We start from the raw sequence: 20,360 nt of genomic DNA, 5'->3' as shown, positions 1-20,360 counted from the left end.
TAAGAGGGTGTGTGCAGGACGTCATTTACATTGAAGATTAATTTGTCATTCTTGTGTTTTTCAGCCTAGATTAGAGGGGATTTAATTTTAGATAAACTACATTGGGTTTGATTGTTTCTTTACTTTAGCATCATCCAGAGCCAGACTTTCTAATCTCTATTTATTGTTACATTAAGTATCTGTTTCTCCAACCTCCATTAATGTAAGTGTGTGACCCCACACCTGTAGACAGCCCTGGGGGCTTTACAGTGCTCATTTAAAAATGGTGTCTATGTTGGTGGCTCATTAGATATTTATGCAAAATTTAAAGGACATGATTTCACATTGCAGTGTTTGATGCTTTCATTTCATCAATATCCAGACTTTGTGTTATTATGACATTGTTTTCACATTGTTTTCTCAAAATGAACTAGGCTACTCAACCTGTCTGTCATGCTTCTGCGTTGAGAATATTAAATGAAACACAAGTTACATTTATGTTTGGAATTCATTAGACATTTGGTTTCATACCAATTAAACTTATTTGCATCTCAGATAGACATAAACTTATGTTGTGCGTATATTTGTTATATAGTTGAATTTATTTAAGTGGGCACAGTTTATTAAACAAGCTGATTAATTTACAGTTGGTTTGATACCTTCATCTCAAATGGCATTGTTATTTAATTAATTTATATTATTTTATACATTTAAATTCTTTAAATTATTGTAAAACATGTGGAATGCATTTATTTTTCTCTAAAAGTGATAAAAGGGTATATGCTGAGCTAATGTTTCTTCCCTTACTGATAAACTTCCGGTGAACGGTTAATGTGATTTTTTTTACTATTTTATATGGTTCTTTTTATAGCATCGATGTTGTATTGTAATTAAAATACAATTAGTTAAATACACTTTGGCATTCATTTTGTTGCTCAAGCATAAAATGAGACAAAAAGCTGTTTACTCGCACGCACCCATCAGAATCGGCAGGCTAGCGCAGAAGCTCCATTGAATATACTGGGGTAAAATAAATGTTCATATTTTAAAGACATGGCAGGGAAAAATGTATTTTAATCCAGTACTTCTTGTACAATCTGAGACCCACTTTATATCAGACATCACTCAGCCAGTGGAGATTGCTGATTTTTAAAGAAAACAGACCTTGATTTTGAATTGAATGCGCTGATTTTGCAGTGGCATACAGTTCACCGGAAGTGTTTAACCCAGGTAACTGATTAATTAAAAGTCCTTTAGCATGCTTCCACATGTACCCTATTATTTCTAAAAACATAGCGGGTGCAACAATTTAACTAAACATGAAACCATGTCTCATAAATCAAATGTCAAACTGATGGTGCCGTAGCCGATAGTGGAGAACATCATAAATCAACTCCAGTAGTTTTATATGACTATAGGGTCTTACTGACTTGAAATGATTGATGACTAAATTGTTTGTCTGTGTGTTTGTGTTTTAGAGCTGCATAGTTGCTGAAGGCATGCTGGAAAAACTTGAACTTGACAATGAAGGTAATTATAATAAATTATTTTCTAAATTGTTTCTTTTATTGTATTTACAATAAAATTATTAAATTATTATTGTTAATATTGTATTTAAAGACTAAAGGTAATTTAAATGCTGCTTCAAAATAAAGGTTGCTGTATTTAGTATGCTTGTATGGTTTATGGACTCTTAAGTACTTTTTAAGTACAACACAATTGCATTTATTATTTATCTAAAATACTAAATCTATTGAAGATGCCAATCTGCAAAATCTACATTTTTGAAATATCACAGTTGTAGTAGTTTTCTGCTAATGTTTCTGATGTTTGCAGCTGCTGAAGAGCCAGACAGTGACATTTACATGCGCTTCATGAAGTCCCACAAGTGCTATGACCTCATCCCTACCAGTTCCAAACTAGTGGTCTTTGACACTACATTACAGGTACATCTTCTGATGTTCAGTGCAAAAAAAGAAAGAGAAAAGATTTAGACAGTTTTTTGGGTTATATGCAAAAATGTAATGAAATTTGGCAATAGTATATGGATGCAGCCTTGATGATACATATCTCAGTGATATAATGTCAGACACAATGCACTCAATGGAGCTAGTGATGTCTCTGTGAGGGGTAAGGTTAGGGGTGGTTCAGTAAAAAGCATTGCATGCTGCTCAGATTGCATCCACACCAGGTCTGCATCCAGAACCCTCTCCTATTTACGTGTATAGGAGCAATTTTGGTTACACCCAGTATTTTTGGAATGATAAAAACAGATTCAAAAACACTGATGCATTGATGAAGTTAGTGAGATATTTAAGTGATTAACTGAGTTTTGTTAATAATTGATAATTAATGCCTGCTGTTAAGAAGCAGAATCAGTATGTGGGGTTAATAAGAGCTTCCCGGGGGCTCTGTGAGGGGGGACGAGCACTAAAGCCCTGGTCACGCTAGAATTTGTGCTTGTGAAATTGTGTCATTCGGCTCTGTGAAAAGGGGCACAATAAAACAATACGATTAGATGTTGATAAAGCAAGCGTTTGCTCCAGATTTTAAATTTCTTTACAGAAAGGTCATGTTTTGATCTTCTATTGGTCTCACACAATCATATGATGCAATTTTGCAGGTCACAAAGCTCACAAAGCTTGAAATTTCAAATGCAGCGACATGCAAAATGTCGCACAAGCTTGCATTTCCAGTCTGCTACATTCGCTTGCTTATGAATGGAACTCTATGGGGTGAAAAGAACAGTGTGACCTTGGGTTTAGGGGCCAATGTTTTGCAAACTCTTAATGACCAACATTCTTATATCAATAGTTTGTCTTAATGGTAACTGGTATGGTCCTGAGCAGTGTTGATGGGAGTCTGTTGTGATCCATTTAATGACTGAATCTGTTAGTTTTGCAGTTATTTTATTATTATTTTTTTGACAGGCTTCTGCTGGGCGCACTTGCACTCACACTTTCTCAGCACTAGCATCTTTGCATCTGCAAAAAAATATATATACCTGTATGTTTGGCAAGATGATACTGATTGCCATTCAGCACAGCAGGCATCATATATTAATTCATTATAATACTGGCATTTGCTGTACACTTACCACACAATGATATGGCTGATGAAGACAACAAGGAGTCATACCTAATCAAAAGATTAGATTGGCATTAAAGAAATATAAACTTTTTATAAATGTCATGCATTGATACATTAACATTGACAGCACTAGTACAAATGCAACTTTATTGGATGCACAATTTTCCAATGGCAGGTGCAGAATTTTCATTGTGTCTTTGTGATTTTTGGCTAACACCACCAGTTCTTCTACTAACTAGAAAAGCATTATGATGTAATTCTTTTATTCTCTGTTAGGTAAAGAAAGCTTTTTTTGCCTTGGTTGCCAATGGAGTTCGAGCTGCCCCATTATGGGAAACTAAAAAGCAAAGCTTTGTGGGTGAGCAAACGCATATGCACATCCTCAAACACTTATCAAATACAAACACATATTCTCTCACCTATCAGTATTTGGATTAGAATAATGCCCCTCTATGACGTGAAATTATTTTATTACTTTAGTTTGCCAATAACATGTAATCAAATAAAAGCATTGCTTCAGGGTATTATTTGTTCACCTATAACATAATTGAACATGCTTAGCTTAAATAGCTTAAAATGCATGTACCAGATTGGTTAAAATTCAATGCTGATTATTTCCTGTATGTATATGGACTTTTTAATAGAAAGTTCATTTAAATGTGGTTAATTATTAAAATAGTTTAGTACCATACTCTTGTTAGCATAAGAAAACACAATAAAATTTAGTTTTTTTGTGGTTTATACATGTTGTGGATACTAAACATAAATTGAATCATTGACTTGATTCTTTCAAAAACATTCATTTTGGAATGAAACACTAGAATTTTGCTCTGAGACATACAAAGGTTCTGACCCAACTGACATTATTGTGTCTAAGATGTTTATAAAACACACTCAGTGCTACCTTCTTGTTTGTATAAATTGTTGTAAAAAATCAAGAGTCACCTCACTAGGTCTTGGAGGGATAATGTCCTACAGATTTGCCTCAACACACCTGCCTGGAAGTTTTAAGTATACCTCGTAAGACATTAGGTGCGTTCGGCATAAACCACGGCTGCAGCCGGTAATCAAAGAGATTAGCCGAGCGCAGACGAGGGAGTTGAAAACGTGGCCGTCAGGTTGGACACTTCAGGGCTCGTGCTGCATGATGACAGATCACATGCTGTCATTTATTTATTTATTCAGTCATTCATTCATTCATTCATTCGACGACAACAAAAGAGTTACAAAGAAAACAGAACAGTCTCTACAAACTTTAGTTCATTTTTTAAAAAAATTAATGATTTAAATTATTCAAATAATTTTGGATAGTAAAAGCATTCACATTAATCTAAAAATATTAAGATTTAAGACAAAAAAAAGATTAAGATTAAGACAAAAATAAGATTAAGACAAAAGGACATTCCCAAAATAAGTGAGCAACACTTTTAGAAAAGATTTCACAGAAAGAGCAAGATATATCAATGCTACTTTTAAATTTCTGTCAAAATGGCTTGGCATGATACAGTTAGGTTATACATTATTTTAGAATTGTTTTATAAAATGATTATATAACTTAATTTTGGTAAGAAACTTTTACAGTAAATACAGTAAATGGTCTGTATGAAAAAAAGGGTGAAAATAAACCTATGCATACAATATAGCAAAAATGATGATTACTGCAGAAAAATATTTGTAGTCTTTTATTCATTCATTCATTTTCCTTTCGGCTTAGTCCCTTTATTATTTTGGGGTCGCCACAGCATAATGAACCGCCAACTTAACCAGCATATGCTTTACACAGCAGATGCCCTTCCAGCTGCAACCCATCACCGGGAAACATCCATACACACTTATTCACACAATTTTAGCTTATCCAATTCACCTATACCACATGTTTTTGGACTTGCATGAGGTCTGGGTTTAGGGTTGAGGTAAGTGTAGATGTTAGTAAACACAGTATGATGTTTGGGTTTAGGGTTAAGGTAGATGTAGATGTTAATAACTACAGTATGATGCTTGGGTTTAGGGTTGAGGTAGGTGTAGACGTCAATAAATACAGTATCATGTTTGGGTTTAGGGTTGAGGTAGGTGTAGATGGCAATAACCACAGCATGATGTCTGGGTTTAGGGTTGAGGTAGGTGTAGATGTTAGTAACAAGTATGATGTTTGGGTTAGGGTTAAGGTAGGTGTAGATGTCAATAACTACAGTATGATGTTTGGGTTTAGGGTTGAGGTAGGTGTAGATGGCAATAACTACAGCATGATGTCTGGGTTAAGGGTTGAGGTAGGTGTAGATGTTAGTAACTACAGTATGATGTTTAGATGTTAATAACTACAGTATGATGTTTGGGTTTAGGGTTGAGGTAGGTGTAGACGTTAATAACTGTGATGGTTGGGTTTAGGGTTGAGGTAGGTGTAATATGTTTATGACTGTTTGGGTGTAGGGTTGAGGTAGGTGTAGACGTTAATAACTATGATATTTGGGTTTATGGTTGAAGCAGGTGCAGAAGTTAGTAACTGTGAGGGTTTGTTTTAGGTTTGGGTAGGTGTAGATGTTAATAACTGTGAGGGTTGGCTTTAGGGTTGAGGTAGGTGTAGACATCAATAACTAGGATGGTTGGGTTTAGGGTTGAGGTAGGTGTAGAAGTTAATAACTATGATGGTTGGGTTCAGGGTTGGGGTAGGTGTAGACATTAATAACTGTGATGGGTACAGTGACATCTTGCTGACAAAATCATGCATGTGGATCTCAATTACTGTGGATGCCTCTCTACTACAAGTTACACCCCCTTCATGTTACACCCATCTTGCAGTCCGCAGACAGAGCCTACTTGATCTCAGAGCACTGTCGCAGTACATGTGACTGTTACATGGCATCTGCGCAGTGTCAAATCGGACAAAATTTCTAACCAGGATGCACCGCTTTAAGATTGCGATCAGTCTGTGCAGCATTGTTCAGGTGTGTTTGATAAGGGTTGGATCTAAAATCATCAGGACACTTGCCATCCAGGTCTAAACTTGGTGACTCCTGCAATAAATCAATATCACATTTGCAATCATGTTTATGCACTGATATCTGGGAAAGCCAATCTTGCTTGTGCAATATTACTTTATGACGTAATTTTAAAAAATCACCTTTTTTGCATTCATAACTTGATTTATAGGGTCTTTCTAAACATTTGATACTTTTTCCTGTGAGGTGCTATGAAATGTGCATTTTTTAATTCAAAATTTGAATTAGGAGGTAGCTCCTCCACTTTATAAAAAAACAGCCAATAGCGTTTTGTTTTACCACAGCTTTGCTAGTGAGAGTGGTTGAGCTCAAGAGCATAAAAAAGCATTTGAGAAGCTTATTGAAGGGGGCAGGTGATATTAGCATTTGATTGGTTAAGATTTGATAAACTCAAGCATGGAAAAATAATATATTTGTATTGTCTTATTTAGGCGACAAAACTGCAAGTTTTGAGATGATTCAATCTTCTAAACATGAATTTTGTCACTGTTTTGGAGCATACTAGGTTATAGACATCCTTAAGACTAACATGCTAATACAAACATCTATAAAACTTAGGTATACCTATTATTAATACAATTATACCATTAATTCTGAAATGTTAATGAGTAAAAACATTGCACACCCCTTAATACATACAGGAAATTGATTTGTAGAACTTGACAAATGGTGAATGATTTTATGAGTACCACAAAAATCTGCTGGTAGTCTCTCTATAAGCCTGGATATTGTTGAGCATGCTAAGAGAATGTTTACACCTAAATGTATGTTTTCTTTAAAGGAATGTTAACAATCACAGATTTCATCATAATTCTGCACAGATACTACAAATCACCACTGGTAAGTACTCAGATAACACAGAAACTCAGATACAGCCTGTTATGTTTTGCTTGTCAGTGCTTTAATGGCTGTTCTGTAACTGGAAGTTACCTCAAATGGAAAAGAGAAAAAATCTCAGCATGGTCATACTCCTTAGATTGTAATCCTTTCATATAAACTCTAAATGAATGTTCACCTAATAGAAAGAATGTTTGACATTTCAAGTCATTTTATTTAATATATGCCTCAGGTGCAAATATATGCGCTGGAGGAGCATAAAATTGAGACTTGGAGAGGTAAATAAATATTCATTTATTTTCATTTGCTATTCACAACACAATGTCATGCAATACTCATTTCTATAGATTTTTTGTTATTGACTGAAATTCACTGAAACGTTATTACTCACTTATAAATATGAATCGTTTGTACTTTCTATTTAAAAGGTTGACTTTTCTATTTATACCAACAGAACTTTACTTGCAAGAAACATTTAAACCCTTAGTCAGCATATCTCCAAATGCAAGGTGAGGCATTGTATCATGTCAGTATTTCCTGAGCTTGCAGAACTTTTGAAATGTTTGATTCCCTGTAACTCTTTGGATTTTTCCCCAGTATATTCAATGCTGTTTACTCACTGATAAAAAATAAGATTCATCGTTTGCCAGTGATCGACCCAGTCACAGGAAACGCCTTGTATATCCTCACACACAAGAGAATCCTGAAGTTTCTTCAGCTCTTTGTGAGTATGTGCTGTGACTTTCTTTTAGCTTGCTGATCGTTTTATGCAGAATATTATCTCATTTTGATCACACTTTATTTTGATGGTCCGCCTTTAGATAATCTGCTGACTAGGGTTGTTCCGATAACAATACTAGTATCAGTAATACTCGCCGTTACTGCAAAATTTCTTGCATTGTCATTGCCGAATATTTGAAATCATAAACCATTTTTTCAAATGAGACATATGCCTACTAGCTTTGCTTAACACTGCAAACCTGGAAGAAGAAGAGGGTAAAATACTTTTTAATTTTTTTTTTATTCTGAATTTGATGTTTTAAAAAGGGTATATATATATATATATATATATATATATATATATATATATATATATATATATATATATATATATATATATATATATATATATATATATATATATATATATATATATATATTTCCTAATTATTTTTTAGATTTCTTAATTTTTTGCACAGATTTTTATCAGTGAATAAATGTGATTCATACTGTAAAACTTTAATAGACTTTCATTAGTTTAAGTTTGACTTGTGGCTAAACTTGTTTCATTAAAGTGACAACTCAGTGGTCGAGAGATCCGTTTGCAGTCTTTATTAAACAATGGGTAAAAGACAAGATGTCAGAGTTAAGGGCAATCTAAAATCAGAGAACAATGCCAGGCATTGGGCAGGGCAGGCAGCAAACACTTGTAGTCGATAAACAATGCAAGGGTCAGAAAACACAGGAAGGGTTCTGGGGAATTGCGTCCAAATGGAACCCAACTAGAATTGGAGATGGTTCCCTCTGGTGGTGCAAGAGGGAGAGAGCAGGGGTATCATTTACAACAATATTATTACTGTTAAATGTCTGATAATAAAATGTGTGATCATAAAAATTAATGGAGAAGTCTGAAGCACACGGTAAATGTTGTCAATAAATACTAGTACACAACTGTTTCTACAATTACACACTTAGATATCATTTCAATACTTGGTATCGTTAATACCCTAACAGATCTTTTACATGTTGTAGACATTGTAATGATTGCCTAAGAACAGGTAAAAGACAATCTACAGATACTACTCTGATGAAAGTAAGTAGATATGAACTTCTAAAGTAACTTATAGTCAGCAGTCTATAGGAGGACCATCAAAATAAAGTGTTACCCATATTTTTTAAATGGCAGCTGTTGTGACAAACTAGTCAAAAGGTACAGTGTTACAGCCTTTTAATTATAGTTTTTTCTTTCCAAGATGTAACAAAGACTAAAATTGTTGGTAAATAATATTGAGTTAAAGCTAAAATAAATAAATAAACATGGACAACACATTTCAATTCTCATCCCAGAGTGAAAAGTTAGGACAATGTCTAGAAAAAAATAAACAGCAGAATTTATTTAATAGAAATGTAGGAACTTCAACAGAAACTGAATGTCAAACTGAGTGAGTATAGCCTAAAACAAACAAAAAGCAGCTTACCGAGTAGGGAACAAGCTTACCTAAAGCAAAAATCAAACTTTGCCGAGCTTCATTTCTCAACCTTAAACAGGAGAAATAAGGTATACAAAAGAAAATAAGGCACCCACCCTTTAGATACACTTCTCAGCAAGTGTATCTACAGCAAGAAGCAAGCCTCAAATTAAATATACAAAGTAACACCACGGAGGAAGAAGGCACAATAATGTTAATCATCTACACAGTGTTAACTCTAACACAGCTTACACAACTAGAATTAAGAGTCAATCCAACAACAACAACCAACAATGTCACAAACCAACTTTTACACTTAAAAACTGGGGGGAAGTGTTTCTCAGCTCAGTATCTTCAGAAGGCAACATTTACACTCATAGCAAGGATAATATTCAGTTTAAACCCAAAGAATGACCAGTCTGTCAGATGAAGAAGAGCCGGAGTCAGAGATTCAAATAAATAAATAAAGTTTACTGAAGATAGTTTGCAGTTTCATCAGCAGAAGCCAGCTTCAACACTCTCAATGAGTTCCTAGGCCACTCTGCTTACAATCACAAATCAATAACAATTATACTCTCTACACAAGAACAGAAAGGGTGTGATTCAGGTAACAGGTTCCGATTGATTAAAACAAAGATAGACAATCCTAAATATGTACGTCAATGCTGGGTCGTATCTGAATCCAGATAGGGATGGTGACAGGATGCTTGGGTCAGGTCGCCTGTAGACTATTAAGAGCTGGTCTCAGACCTGTAGAACTGACCCAGCGGATGCATATACACACGCAAGTGGCAATCTGTTATAAAAAACCAAGGTTGTTTTTTTGTACTCTCAGCTGTCTTATCAAACTAGTTCAAAACTGGTATAAACAGCATTCAGACTGCTATCTTCTTACCACACAAAGTCTATCTTGAATAAAAAGTAAAATCACTTTAAACAGAATTAACATATAATAATAATAATAATAATAATAATAATAATAATAATAATAATAATAATAATAATAACAATAATAATATAAAAATCACTTTAGACAGTAATAACACAGCAATACAAATAGGAAAACAGTTGTTTTCAATCATCAAGCCCATCAGTTCCACTCGAGGTCTCCATGACCTCTGACCTAGTTTGGTGCCTCCTAAAAATAGAGTTACAAAAAAACAGGCAAATGCACTGAACGTTCTTATATTAAACAGTGTTAGCTTTATTCATTATTCAAATAATCATATTAATAAAGTAATGAGAAAAGGATAAATGTTGATCCATGCAGGGACGGATTGGAATGCAGAAATCCGAATCCATCACAGGCTCATAATAATTAGCAGCTGGGAGCTAAATAGCCTGAGAGCAGGGCAGAGAGAGAGTAAAGCAGGGTGGAGAACAACACAATTTGCAATATCTAAACATGAAGTTATGATTTGGGCTGTAACATACAGAAAAGTAATAACAACCTCCGATCATCCTGAGTCGTGTGTGTGTGTGTGTGTGTGTGTGTGTGTGTGTGTGTGTGTGTGTGCGTGCGTGCGTGCGTGCGTGCGTGTGTGTGTGTGTGATTATGTAGGTGTGTGAGATGCCTAAACCAGCCTTCATAAAGCAGACCCTGGTGGAGCTGGGTATTGGCACATACAGCAACATTGCCTACATTCACCCAGATACACCCATTATTAAAGCACTGGACATGTTTGTGGAGAGGAGAGTATCTGCCCTGCCAGTTGTGGATGTTACTGGTAACTTTTTTTTAATCAATTGATGTACTGCAATTATTGTTCTGTACAAGGCCTTTTAAGAAACCAGTTTTCATGTGTATTTCAAAATTAAATTCTTAAATATTTTATTTCCATCTGTTTCTTCCCAAAGGAAAGGTTGTGGACATTTACTCCAAATTTGATGTCATTGTAAGTTATGTCTTTAATATAGTACTTCCAGTTACAGAGTTTGTTTTTAAAAACTATGTAAATAATACATTTTATTCTGAAGGAGTTTTTAGCAGTTTAAAATATACAATCTTCCTATCGATTCTTTTAAAAAGTTGACCATGTGGATGCCCTAGATTTGTTATTTATTTAAGACTTACTTTTTTGTTACAGATTGTTTTTTGACACAACTGGGTTTTTACTCCAAGCTAACTTTTTTTTCACTTTCTGTTTGTTTGTGAGTTGAGTGATTGTTGTTTGCAAAATGCTGCATGTTTGTAAAATATGTGCATAAAATTTGCTCTATAGTAACTTTTTTCATATTTTCATACTTTATACTCTTTTTATCATAAAAAGTTTAGTTCCAACTCTAATTAAACACAGCTGATCTTATTAATTGAGTCCTTCAGTCTTAAAACATTGAAAGTAATGAAAGTAATTAGGTGTCCTTGAATAAAATGAACATCAAAGGAACAGAAATTAATCATGCGAAAAGCTGATCATCCAACACATGCAATATTATAAAAAGTTTTCATGTCCATACACTGCAAAAAAATTTTTTTTTACTTAGATTTTTTTGTCTTGTTTCTAATCCAAATATCTAAAAAATTTTAAATCAGGAAGAATTTTCTGGACAAGCAAAAAATATTGTCTTGTTTTAAGAAATAATATGCCAAAATTAAGTGAGTTTTTCCTTAAAACAAGCAAAACAATCTGCCAATGAGGTAAACAAAATAATCATATGTCAAAAGGAAAAACAAGATTATTTTGCTTACCCCATTGGCAATTTATTTTGCTTGCTTTAAGGAAAAACTCACTTAATATTGGCATATTATTTCTGAAAACAAGACTAAATGTTTTGCTTACCTAGAAAATACTTCTTGATATAAGAATTTTTAGATATTTGGACTAGAAAGAAGACAAAAAATTAAAGTAATAAAAGCATTTTTTTGCAGTGTAAATGTTGCATTGAATAGAATAAAATGATTTTCAAAAAATCTATTAGCATAAAAATACCATAATAAGTTTACAGATATTGAAGAACCATGCAAAGTGAACATATTTGTTCATCTGAAAAACAATATTAAAGTGGCGACGCGGTGGTGCAGTAGGTAGCACGTTTACCTCACAGCAAGGAGGTCGTTGGTTCGAGCCTCGTCTGGGTCAGTTGGCATTTCTGTGTGGACTTTGCATGTTCTTCCCGTGTTCGTGTGGGTTTCCTCCGGGTCCAAAGAAATGTGCTATAGGTGAATTGGGTAAAATTGACCGTATGAGTATGAGTATGAGTAAAACTATATATATATATATATATATATATATATATATATATATATATATATATATATATATATATATATATATATACTGTATATATATATTTATATACTGCGTAAAACATATGCTGATTAAGTTGGCGGTTCATTCCGCTGTGATGACCTCAGATTAATAAAGAGACTAATAAGAAAAGAAATTGAATGAAATTAATGACAATGTTAAAGTCAAATATTCTGCTTTGAAAATGTGCTTTACGTTCCATAATGTCTGTCTTTGTTTTGGTCATTTAACCTGCCCAACGGCAGTTTAGTCAATTCTATTACAGCACCTCGGTTGCCTTGGTGGAAAACCACATATTTTATTCATTCAATTAGGAAGACTGAACAACTAAAATGCGATCTCCGGTGGACAATATCAGCCCCTGAAATGAGATACAGATTCACAATTACACATGAGGTGGTTATTAATTAGAAAATAATATAAATATTACTAACTTAAACATTAAGTGAGCAGGTTGCATTGTTACCCTGTGTTCTAACAACATGCTACGTGACAAGATTTGCTTGAGATGCGTGAGTGAGGTGTCTGAATAACACAGTTGACAACCGGGTTAGTAACTGTACTATGCTCTGGGTTTCGGGCCGCCGCTGCAATCAGATACTATGCCAAAGTTTGCAATCCGATGGTGTTACAGACTGTACCAAAAAGCTGAGGCACTGCATTTTTTTTACATAAAGCCTAGTCAAATTTGGGCAGGTAGGGGGTTAGGGGAAGATTTTTTTTTTTAATAATTTTAAAGGGGGTGTGACATAGAAAGTTTTAAAACCACTACTTTACAATAAGGTTATACTTGTATTTGTTAACGTTAGTTAATCCATTCGTTATATATTTATTTATAATATCTGCAGCTGTTCAGACAACTATTTAATGTTTAAAAGGAATTATTAATAGGCATTGTGAGAAAGCAGTGATGTATTGTGTTTTTTGGTTGTAAGTGGATGTTGCTATAGCATTGCTCTATGTTCATTAGTGTTGTGGGTGTGTCTAGAACCTGGCTGCTGAGAAGACATACAATAACCTGGACATCACAGTCACTCAGGCTCTGCTGCATCGCTCACAATACTTTGAAGGGGTTATGAAGTGTTACCGGCATGAAACATTAGAGACTATTGTGGACAGGATCGTCAAAGCTGAGGTGAGATTTACTCAATAGACACATCACCAATAGTAGCAAAAAAAAATGTTAATAAAGGGTCAAACAGTATATGCTTTCCCAGTATTGGGTTGTGGCTGGAAAGGCATCCGCTGCTTAAAACATATGCTGGAATACTTAGCAGTTTATTCCGCTGTACTGACCTCTGAAATAGAGACTAAGCTGAAAGAAAATGAATGAAGGAAATGAAGGTCATATGAAGGCACTCCACGTAAACCCCGGTGTCCTGGCCCTTAACCATCATGGCCTCCCAATCATCCCCATACACTGAATTGGCTATATCACTGTCTCCCCACTCCTATTTTGATGGATGTAAACAAAACCAATGGTCCCAACGTATTTCCTGTTTTACATTTTTAATTTCTATAGCTTCCAAGAATTCAAAAAGAGCCACATATCGATAAATAATGTTATGATAGCTGTTTTAAAATTATGTTATGATTAAACTGCCTCTTGTTACAGTTATGAAATAGTTTGAGAACAAGCAGGACATGTTCATGGGCCAATGCCATGACCACATTGAAATGGTCTATAGCTGGGGCGTGGTGAGTGCACTGACGCCATTGTCCTGTGGCTGCTGTCACATCATCCAAGTGGATGCTGTACACTGCTGGTGGTGTGGAGAGACCATGCCCTTCATGATTGTGAAGTGCTTTGGGTGTATGGTCATACACGATAAATACACACATTATATTACATTACCATACATGTTTGCATGTCATCTTGCTGGAAATTTAAATGAGAATAGACTGCAACAATGATGGTAAAAAAAAGAAATAACTACAGTCAGGATGAACAATTCTTACTATTCATAAGGGATCAGACACCTATGAGATTATGTTGCGTTTTAAATATTAAAAAAAAGATGAACAACCAAAGTACTTTGTTAATTCAATATGAAAGACGTATATTGTCGTTTTTTGTGCTTTTTTATATGACAGTCACCTATCCCACAGAGAGATCACAGTGAAGTATTCTAAAATATTTGTAGATTTATACATAAAAACATGCTATTAGAGTTTCAAACAGACCTTTAAGAAGAGAACAAGACTCAACACCAAGCTCAGATATTATTTTGAAATAGTTTTCAGTTTAGTTATTTTGACTATAGACTCATAAAGAATGCATTTTCATATTCCATTGCACTGCTTTTTTGTTTTCTGTGTAAACATGGACATCATTGACTGTTGCTCTCCCACATCACCATTAGCTGTGTTCAGGTTCAATGACCCCTGATTGTGTTTGTGTAAACTATGCAGGTGCACAGACTGGTTGTGGTAGATGATAATTCCAGCATCGAGGGCATCATCTCCCTTTCTGACATCCTGCAGGCGCTGGTACTTACCCCCGCAGGTATAGATGCACAAAATTCCTAATCCTAATCTCCATTTCACTTTCATTCTGTCCCCTCCACTCTTCCCTGGATACATTCTACTTTCTTTGGATATCTGCGACTCAAGTGTCTCTTTCGGACCCACTGAGGCAAGGTATAACATTGACCAGATTCTAATGGCATTTTCATGATTGTGTTGCATGAACCTGGATGTACAGTAGACATCATTTGAAGTGAATCAAAAATGTTGTCCTAGGACAAGAATGGATGTTGTTCAATAGTTTTAGAACAACTTTGATGAAAGATGATGATCCACTTCAAATGTTGATTATTGTAGGTGTGTATTCCAGTGTAATAGACATCATGATAACATTATTAATGCCGTTTGTCTGATAATGATTCTAGTATTACACAGACATCTCATGTATAACTGGGTTGGCCTGACAGACGGCAAAATGAAATAATAACAATTAATTAAATAATCATTTTATTAGAGATTTGAATGCAGGAATGTGTTTGCAGGAATGTGTTTGAGCTACAAATGTTTCAGGCAGGCAATTTTATTCTATCCTGTTACGTGTTCTAATAATAGAGAATAAAATCCACATCATGGCAAGTTGCGTTCCTTCTTATAAAACAATGAAAACCACAGCCATTTTACAGTAATACTTTTTTGAAAGTCATCTTACAAACACAAATAAAATAGACTGAGTAAAATATCTTTAGAAATAAAAAATTATTTGACCAGTTTTTATCAAGTTACCTACTGTACCTCAATAAACTCCCCACTGGAAGGGTTTCAGGGCAAGTACGATGGATACAACTCGAGCCACTTTGAACTTTTATTGCGTACACATACACAATGGTTATCCACAAACTAGGCAGCCTGAGTACTGACGTTACACTAGTCTGTCAAACTTCGACGCTCTTCCTCGTTTAATTAAACAGTTGCTAAGTTGTAAATCGGCAAGCATACCAGCCCCAAACAGTAACAAACGGAGAGAAAAGGAAAAAAAATGACTCTTGCATCTTGACGCATACACAGACACAACTTATTATACAACTAATGGATTAACTAACGTTAACAAATACAAATACAACCATATGGTAAAGGAGCGGTTTTCAAACTTTCTTTGTCACACCCTCTTTAAAAGTATAAAGGTAATACACATATCCATAATCTATCAGAATTATGACATATGTGAAAATACAACATAAATGTTCCTGCATTTAAACTAACATGGTAAATATACATACTTATATATTTTTCAAATACTCTCGAACATAGTACATCTATCTTTAATAATATACATATGCAAACAATAGTGACACATACTGGAAAGTCTACAATATTTTTATGTCTTAGGAATGAAAATATTGCAGAATTTGTGTAATTGGTTACAGAAGTTAATAGGTTAAAGTTGATTTGGAATTTAAATCACACTGCATTATGTGATTAATGTAAGTTATGCATTTTACTATGGCCTAGCCCACTCTACAGGACTTTAAGCCTGATTTTCAAGCTAAAGAAGTAGCTGACAGAGTGTGCTGTGATCAGGACAAAATCAGCAGGTGATCAGTGCTTGGGAGTTTTTTATGTGTAAACTACTGAATGACTCAATGACGCCTCAGAAAACTCAGTCTTTAGTTACTGACACTTCACAGATGAAAATTCTATATTTCTGATGTTTTCCAGGTAGCTCAGAATTAGGATATATCAATACTTTCTTCTTGGAAATAAAATAGCGTCAACAATGCCACTTGAACAATGAATTGAGGTCAGAAGTGGGACATTTCATTGATGCAACACTAGCGAGCCAAATATTCTGGGATGGGTGGCCAGCTCAAGACCACGTGGGGTCAGAATTAGTGATGAGCTACAGCCAATAAGAGAGAGTTATTAACAAAACTGTTACTTATGTTGCAAACCTCACTCTGGAGGTCTTTAAAATGAATAAAAAACAGAGAGAAACAGAGAGTTGGTCTTCAGCTGTGATGTCCTCTTTGTTGACTTTAATCACACATGGCATTAAAAGCCATGACATCTCAGTATCACATGTATAGATAGATGTATAATATATATATATATATATATATATATATATATATATATATATATATATATATATATATGTGTGTACAAAAATATACAAATATGTGTCAAATACAGGATCATAAAACAATAACAGTATCACGTGCTAGCATCAGATTATCCTTTAAAACTCAATTAACAAACCCACTTCTTCACAAATAACAGACATGACTTAACACCGATCATTTACACACATAACTGCAGTTATACACAACAATTTTATCTCATAAAATTATAGTATTTCATCTACATTGCAGTACTTTACTAACTTTTAAAATGAATAAAAAACAGAGAGAAACAGAGAGTTGAGTTCAGCTGTGATGTCCTCTTTGTTGACTGAAGACGCGCTGTGGTTGTCGTGCCAACACTTTCTCTCAACTGCCAGCAGTTTAAAAAAATGCAACTTTGCGTTCTTCTTAAAGATACAATGTTAATACAGTAATAAATAACAGATATAGTTTTAATTTAATCTTCTTGTGACCTAAAACTCATGTGGGTCACACTCTCCCGGCCAAAGAAGATGCTACTTCCCAATTTTCTTAAACAGTTGTGGTCTCAAAAGGCATATACAGGGTAGGAAAATGGTGGGAATATATGGTATGGCATGGAAGGTCCAGACTGAGGTATGTAACATGGAGGTAAGTATGTTGTTGTGTGTGAATGGTAGTATGGCATATAGCTTATTATGCGATTAGCTGGTTGTTCATAAAAACCTACAACCAACTGCTGTGTTTTGCTGTAATGTTGGTTGACCTAATGTTTCATATGTGAATGTCTGCCTCTGTCTCCTCTCTCTGGTAGATCGTCTTAATTCAGGATAATTTTTTTCTGATGGGTGACCTGTGGCTTCATCAATTTGTATGCATCCATTTTCATTATCTGCATATCTCTCTGATGATGGGATTGAATCGGTGATGAGTTCATCTGGTGTTTGACTTTCCTCCAGGTTATCTCTTAATGATACTCTATCTGTTATTGTGTCTCTTCTTTCAGGTGCTGTGTTAAGATGAGTCTCCTGGACTAACTCAGGCCTCTGTTGATGTGTATTTTCCATTTCCTGTTCAGTCCAACTTGAGGGGAACCTCAGCCAGTATCTCTCATGGTTATCCTCATCCGAATCAGTTGTGTCACTGCTGCAATTAGTGTCTTTGTTCTTAGTTTCTCTGTTGTTTTGTCTCTTCTGTCTCTGCTTTGCCACTTCCCCTGGATGGGACGATGTCTCCACAGGCAAGTCATTTACCAATAACAGCAAATTTCGGTGTAGAGTTCTTGTTCCTTTCTTATTTCCACATTCAGGGCTTACTACATACACAGGATTATCTGAAACTTGCTCCTTTACCACATAAATGCTCTTCTCCCAGTATGACCTAAGTTTTCCTGGGCCTCCTTGCTCTCTGAGGTTTCTGACAAGAACTCTGTCTCCTGGTTTTAGAACCACACCTTTGACCTTCATAGCATACTGACTTTTGCCACGTGTACTTGCTTGTCTACTGTTTTCATTTGCTATTTGGTAAGCCTCAGACATCATTTTGGCCCACTGGCCAGCAAAACCCTTGTGAGTCACTTCTTCACCCTCTTCAACCAATCCAAATATCAAATCAATGGGAAGGTAGGGTTGACGTCCATACAACAGATAGAATGGGGAATATCCAGTAGACTCATGACGGGTGCAGTTATATGCATGTATTATATGTGGGAGATGATCTTTCCATCTCGCTTTTTCTTTGTTTGCCAATGTCCGAAGCATTTGAAGGAGGGTCCGGTTGAATCTCTCTGCTGGGTTACTTTGAGGGTGGTAAGGAGATGTTCTTGAGTGGCGTACGCCAGCCAGTTGTCGAAGATTTCGAAAAAGCTCATTTTCAAACTCCCTTCCCTGGTCATGATGTAGCTTTCCAGGGTAGCCAAAGCGAGGGATGTCGTCATTGAAAAGACGTTCAGCTGCAGTTTTGCCAGATTTGTTTTTTGTTGGGTAAGCTTGAGCAAATCGAGTGAAGTGGTCTACAACTACTAGTATGTATTCATAGCCCCCGTGGCTTGGTTCTAAGTGCAAGTAGTCAATACAAACAAGCTCAAAAGGTGAGTTGGAAGTTATACTACCCATTGGTGCCCGGACATGGGTTACTGTTTTTTTTTGCTTGATGCATGGGCATTTTCGTGTAATATACTCCTCTACTTACCTTTTCATATATGGCCAATACAATCTTTCTCTTATCAGGTGGAGTGCTCGTTCTGTGCCCACATGCCCCATATTATCATGCAAGTATTCCATAGCAAGTTGCTTGTATTGGGTTGGGAGAACCAGCTGTTTCCTCTCATTAGTCTGTCTATAAAGACACCCATCCTCTAAAAATAGTTTGTGCCATTCGTAAAGGAGTTTCCTGGCAGCTCCAGTCACTTGTTTTTTCATGTCCTCATCAGGTACCTTGACATCCTTTTTCATCTTAATTATCTTTGAGATCACTGGGTCTTCTCTTTGAGCTCTGGAAAGCTCAGCTTTACTTATCTTTGGTAACAATGAACATTGAGATGATGGGTCAGTGTCTATTGAGGAGATACTGAGTGCTGCAATCCAAGCCTAATTCTTTTTTTTAGCCACATGAGTCCCATTCCAGACTGCTTGCACAACTTCTAATGACAGGTCCTCTGTACACTCTGTGACAAACCTTTCCATATCAAGAGGAATGTGTGAAAGTGTATCTGCATCAATGTTTATTTTACCAGGCCGGTACTTGATATCAAAATGATAGTCAGATAATTCTCCCACCCAGCGATAACCAACTGCATTCAGTTTTGCTGTGCTCATAACATAGGTCAAAGGATTATTGTCTGTATAGATGGTGAAATGTGGGGCGTAATACAGATAGTCCCTAAATTTCTCACACACAGCCCATTTCAGTGCAAGAAATTCAAGTTTGCCGCTGTGTAGTCGGTAATTTCGTTCAGCTGGTGAAAGTGTTTGAGAGGCATATCCGATGACTCTCAACTTCCCATCTTGATGTTGGTACAGGATAGCCCCAAGACCTTTCTCTGATGCATCAGTGTGAAGTGTGAATGGTGAGTTAAAGTCTGGGTAAGCCAAAACTGGTGGTTTCAATAACATGTCAATCAGTGTTTCAAGTGTTCTCTGATGTTCAATTTTCCACTCCACAGGAGTTCGTGAGGGCAGTTGTGGGCCTTTTTGTGGGTTTTTCTTTGCCTGGACTGAACTGTTGCCACATCAGCTTTTGTTTGTAGTAGTTCATAAAGTGGCTTAGCTATGCATGAAAAATCTTGAAAAAAAGAACAGTAGTAACTTAGAAATCCAAGAAGTTTCCTTACATCACCAATTGTCTTTGGTATTTGGCTTTTTAGAGATAGAACTGCTTCAAGGTCTTTAGGATCTATTCTCACACCTTTGTCTGATACGAGGCGACCTACATATCGGACCTCATGACGAAAAAGTT

At 35.5% G+C, this 20,360-nt stretch overlaps 1 protein-coding gene across 10 annotated transcripts in view; it reads left to right on the top strand.

The window, feature by feature from the left end:
- The window catches only part of prkag2b (protein kinase, AMP-activated, gamma 2 non-catalytic subunit b), an 82,527-nt gene that overhangs the window by 55,577 nt on the left and 6,590 nt on the right, over nt 1-20,360 (top strand). For 6 of the 10 annotated variants that reach the window (XM_056473536.1, XM_056473512.1, XM_056473566.1 and 3 more), the window contains 12 exons: nt 1,458-1,509; nt 1,816-1,925; nt 3,346-3,427; nt 6,847-6,905; nt 7,135-7,180; nt 7,357-7,411; nt 7,500-7,626; nt 10,653-10,818; nt 10,949-10,986; nt 13,328-13,474; nt 14,752-14,845; nt 14,953-14,979. In XM_056473536.1, coding sequence (XP_056329511.1) covers nt 1,458-1,509; nt 1,816-1,925; nt 3,346-3,427; nt 6,847-6,905; nt 7,135-7,180; nt 7,357-7,411; nt 7,500-7,626; nt 10,653-10,818; nt 10,949-10,986; nt 13,328-13,474; nt 14,752-14,845; nt 14,953-14,979 — 1,003 coding nt within the window. Of the gene's footprint in view, nt 1-1,457; nt 1,510-1,815; nt 1,926-3,345; nt 3,428-6,846; nt 6,906-7,134; nt 7,181-7,356; nt 7,412-7,499; nt 7,627-10,652; nt 10,819-10,948; nt 10,987-13,309; nt 13,475-14,751; nt 14,846-14,952; nt 14,980-20,360 lie in introns of those variants that run through there. The other 4 variants (XM_056473530.1, XM_056473543.1, XM_056473521.1 and 1 more) reach the window with 4 other exon arrangements.

This window comes from Danio aesculapii, chromosome 2, assembly GCF_903798145.1.
Source record: "Danio aesculapii chromosome 2, fDanAes4.1, whole genome shotgun sequence".
In the NCBI taxonomy this organism is placed as follows: Eukaryota; Metazoa; Chordata; class Actinopteri; order Cypriniformes; family Danionidae; genus Danio; species Danio aesculapii.
This window is presented reverse-complemented; position numbering and strand designations above follow the sequence as displayed.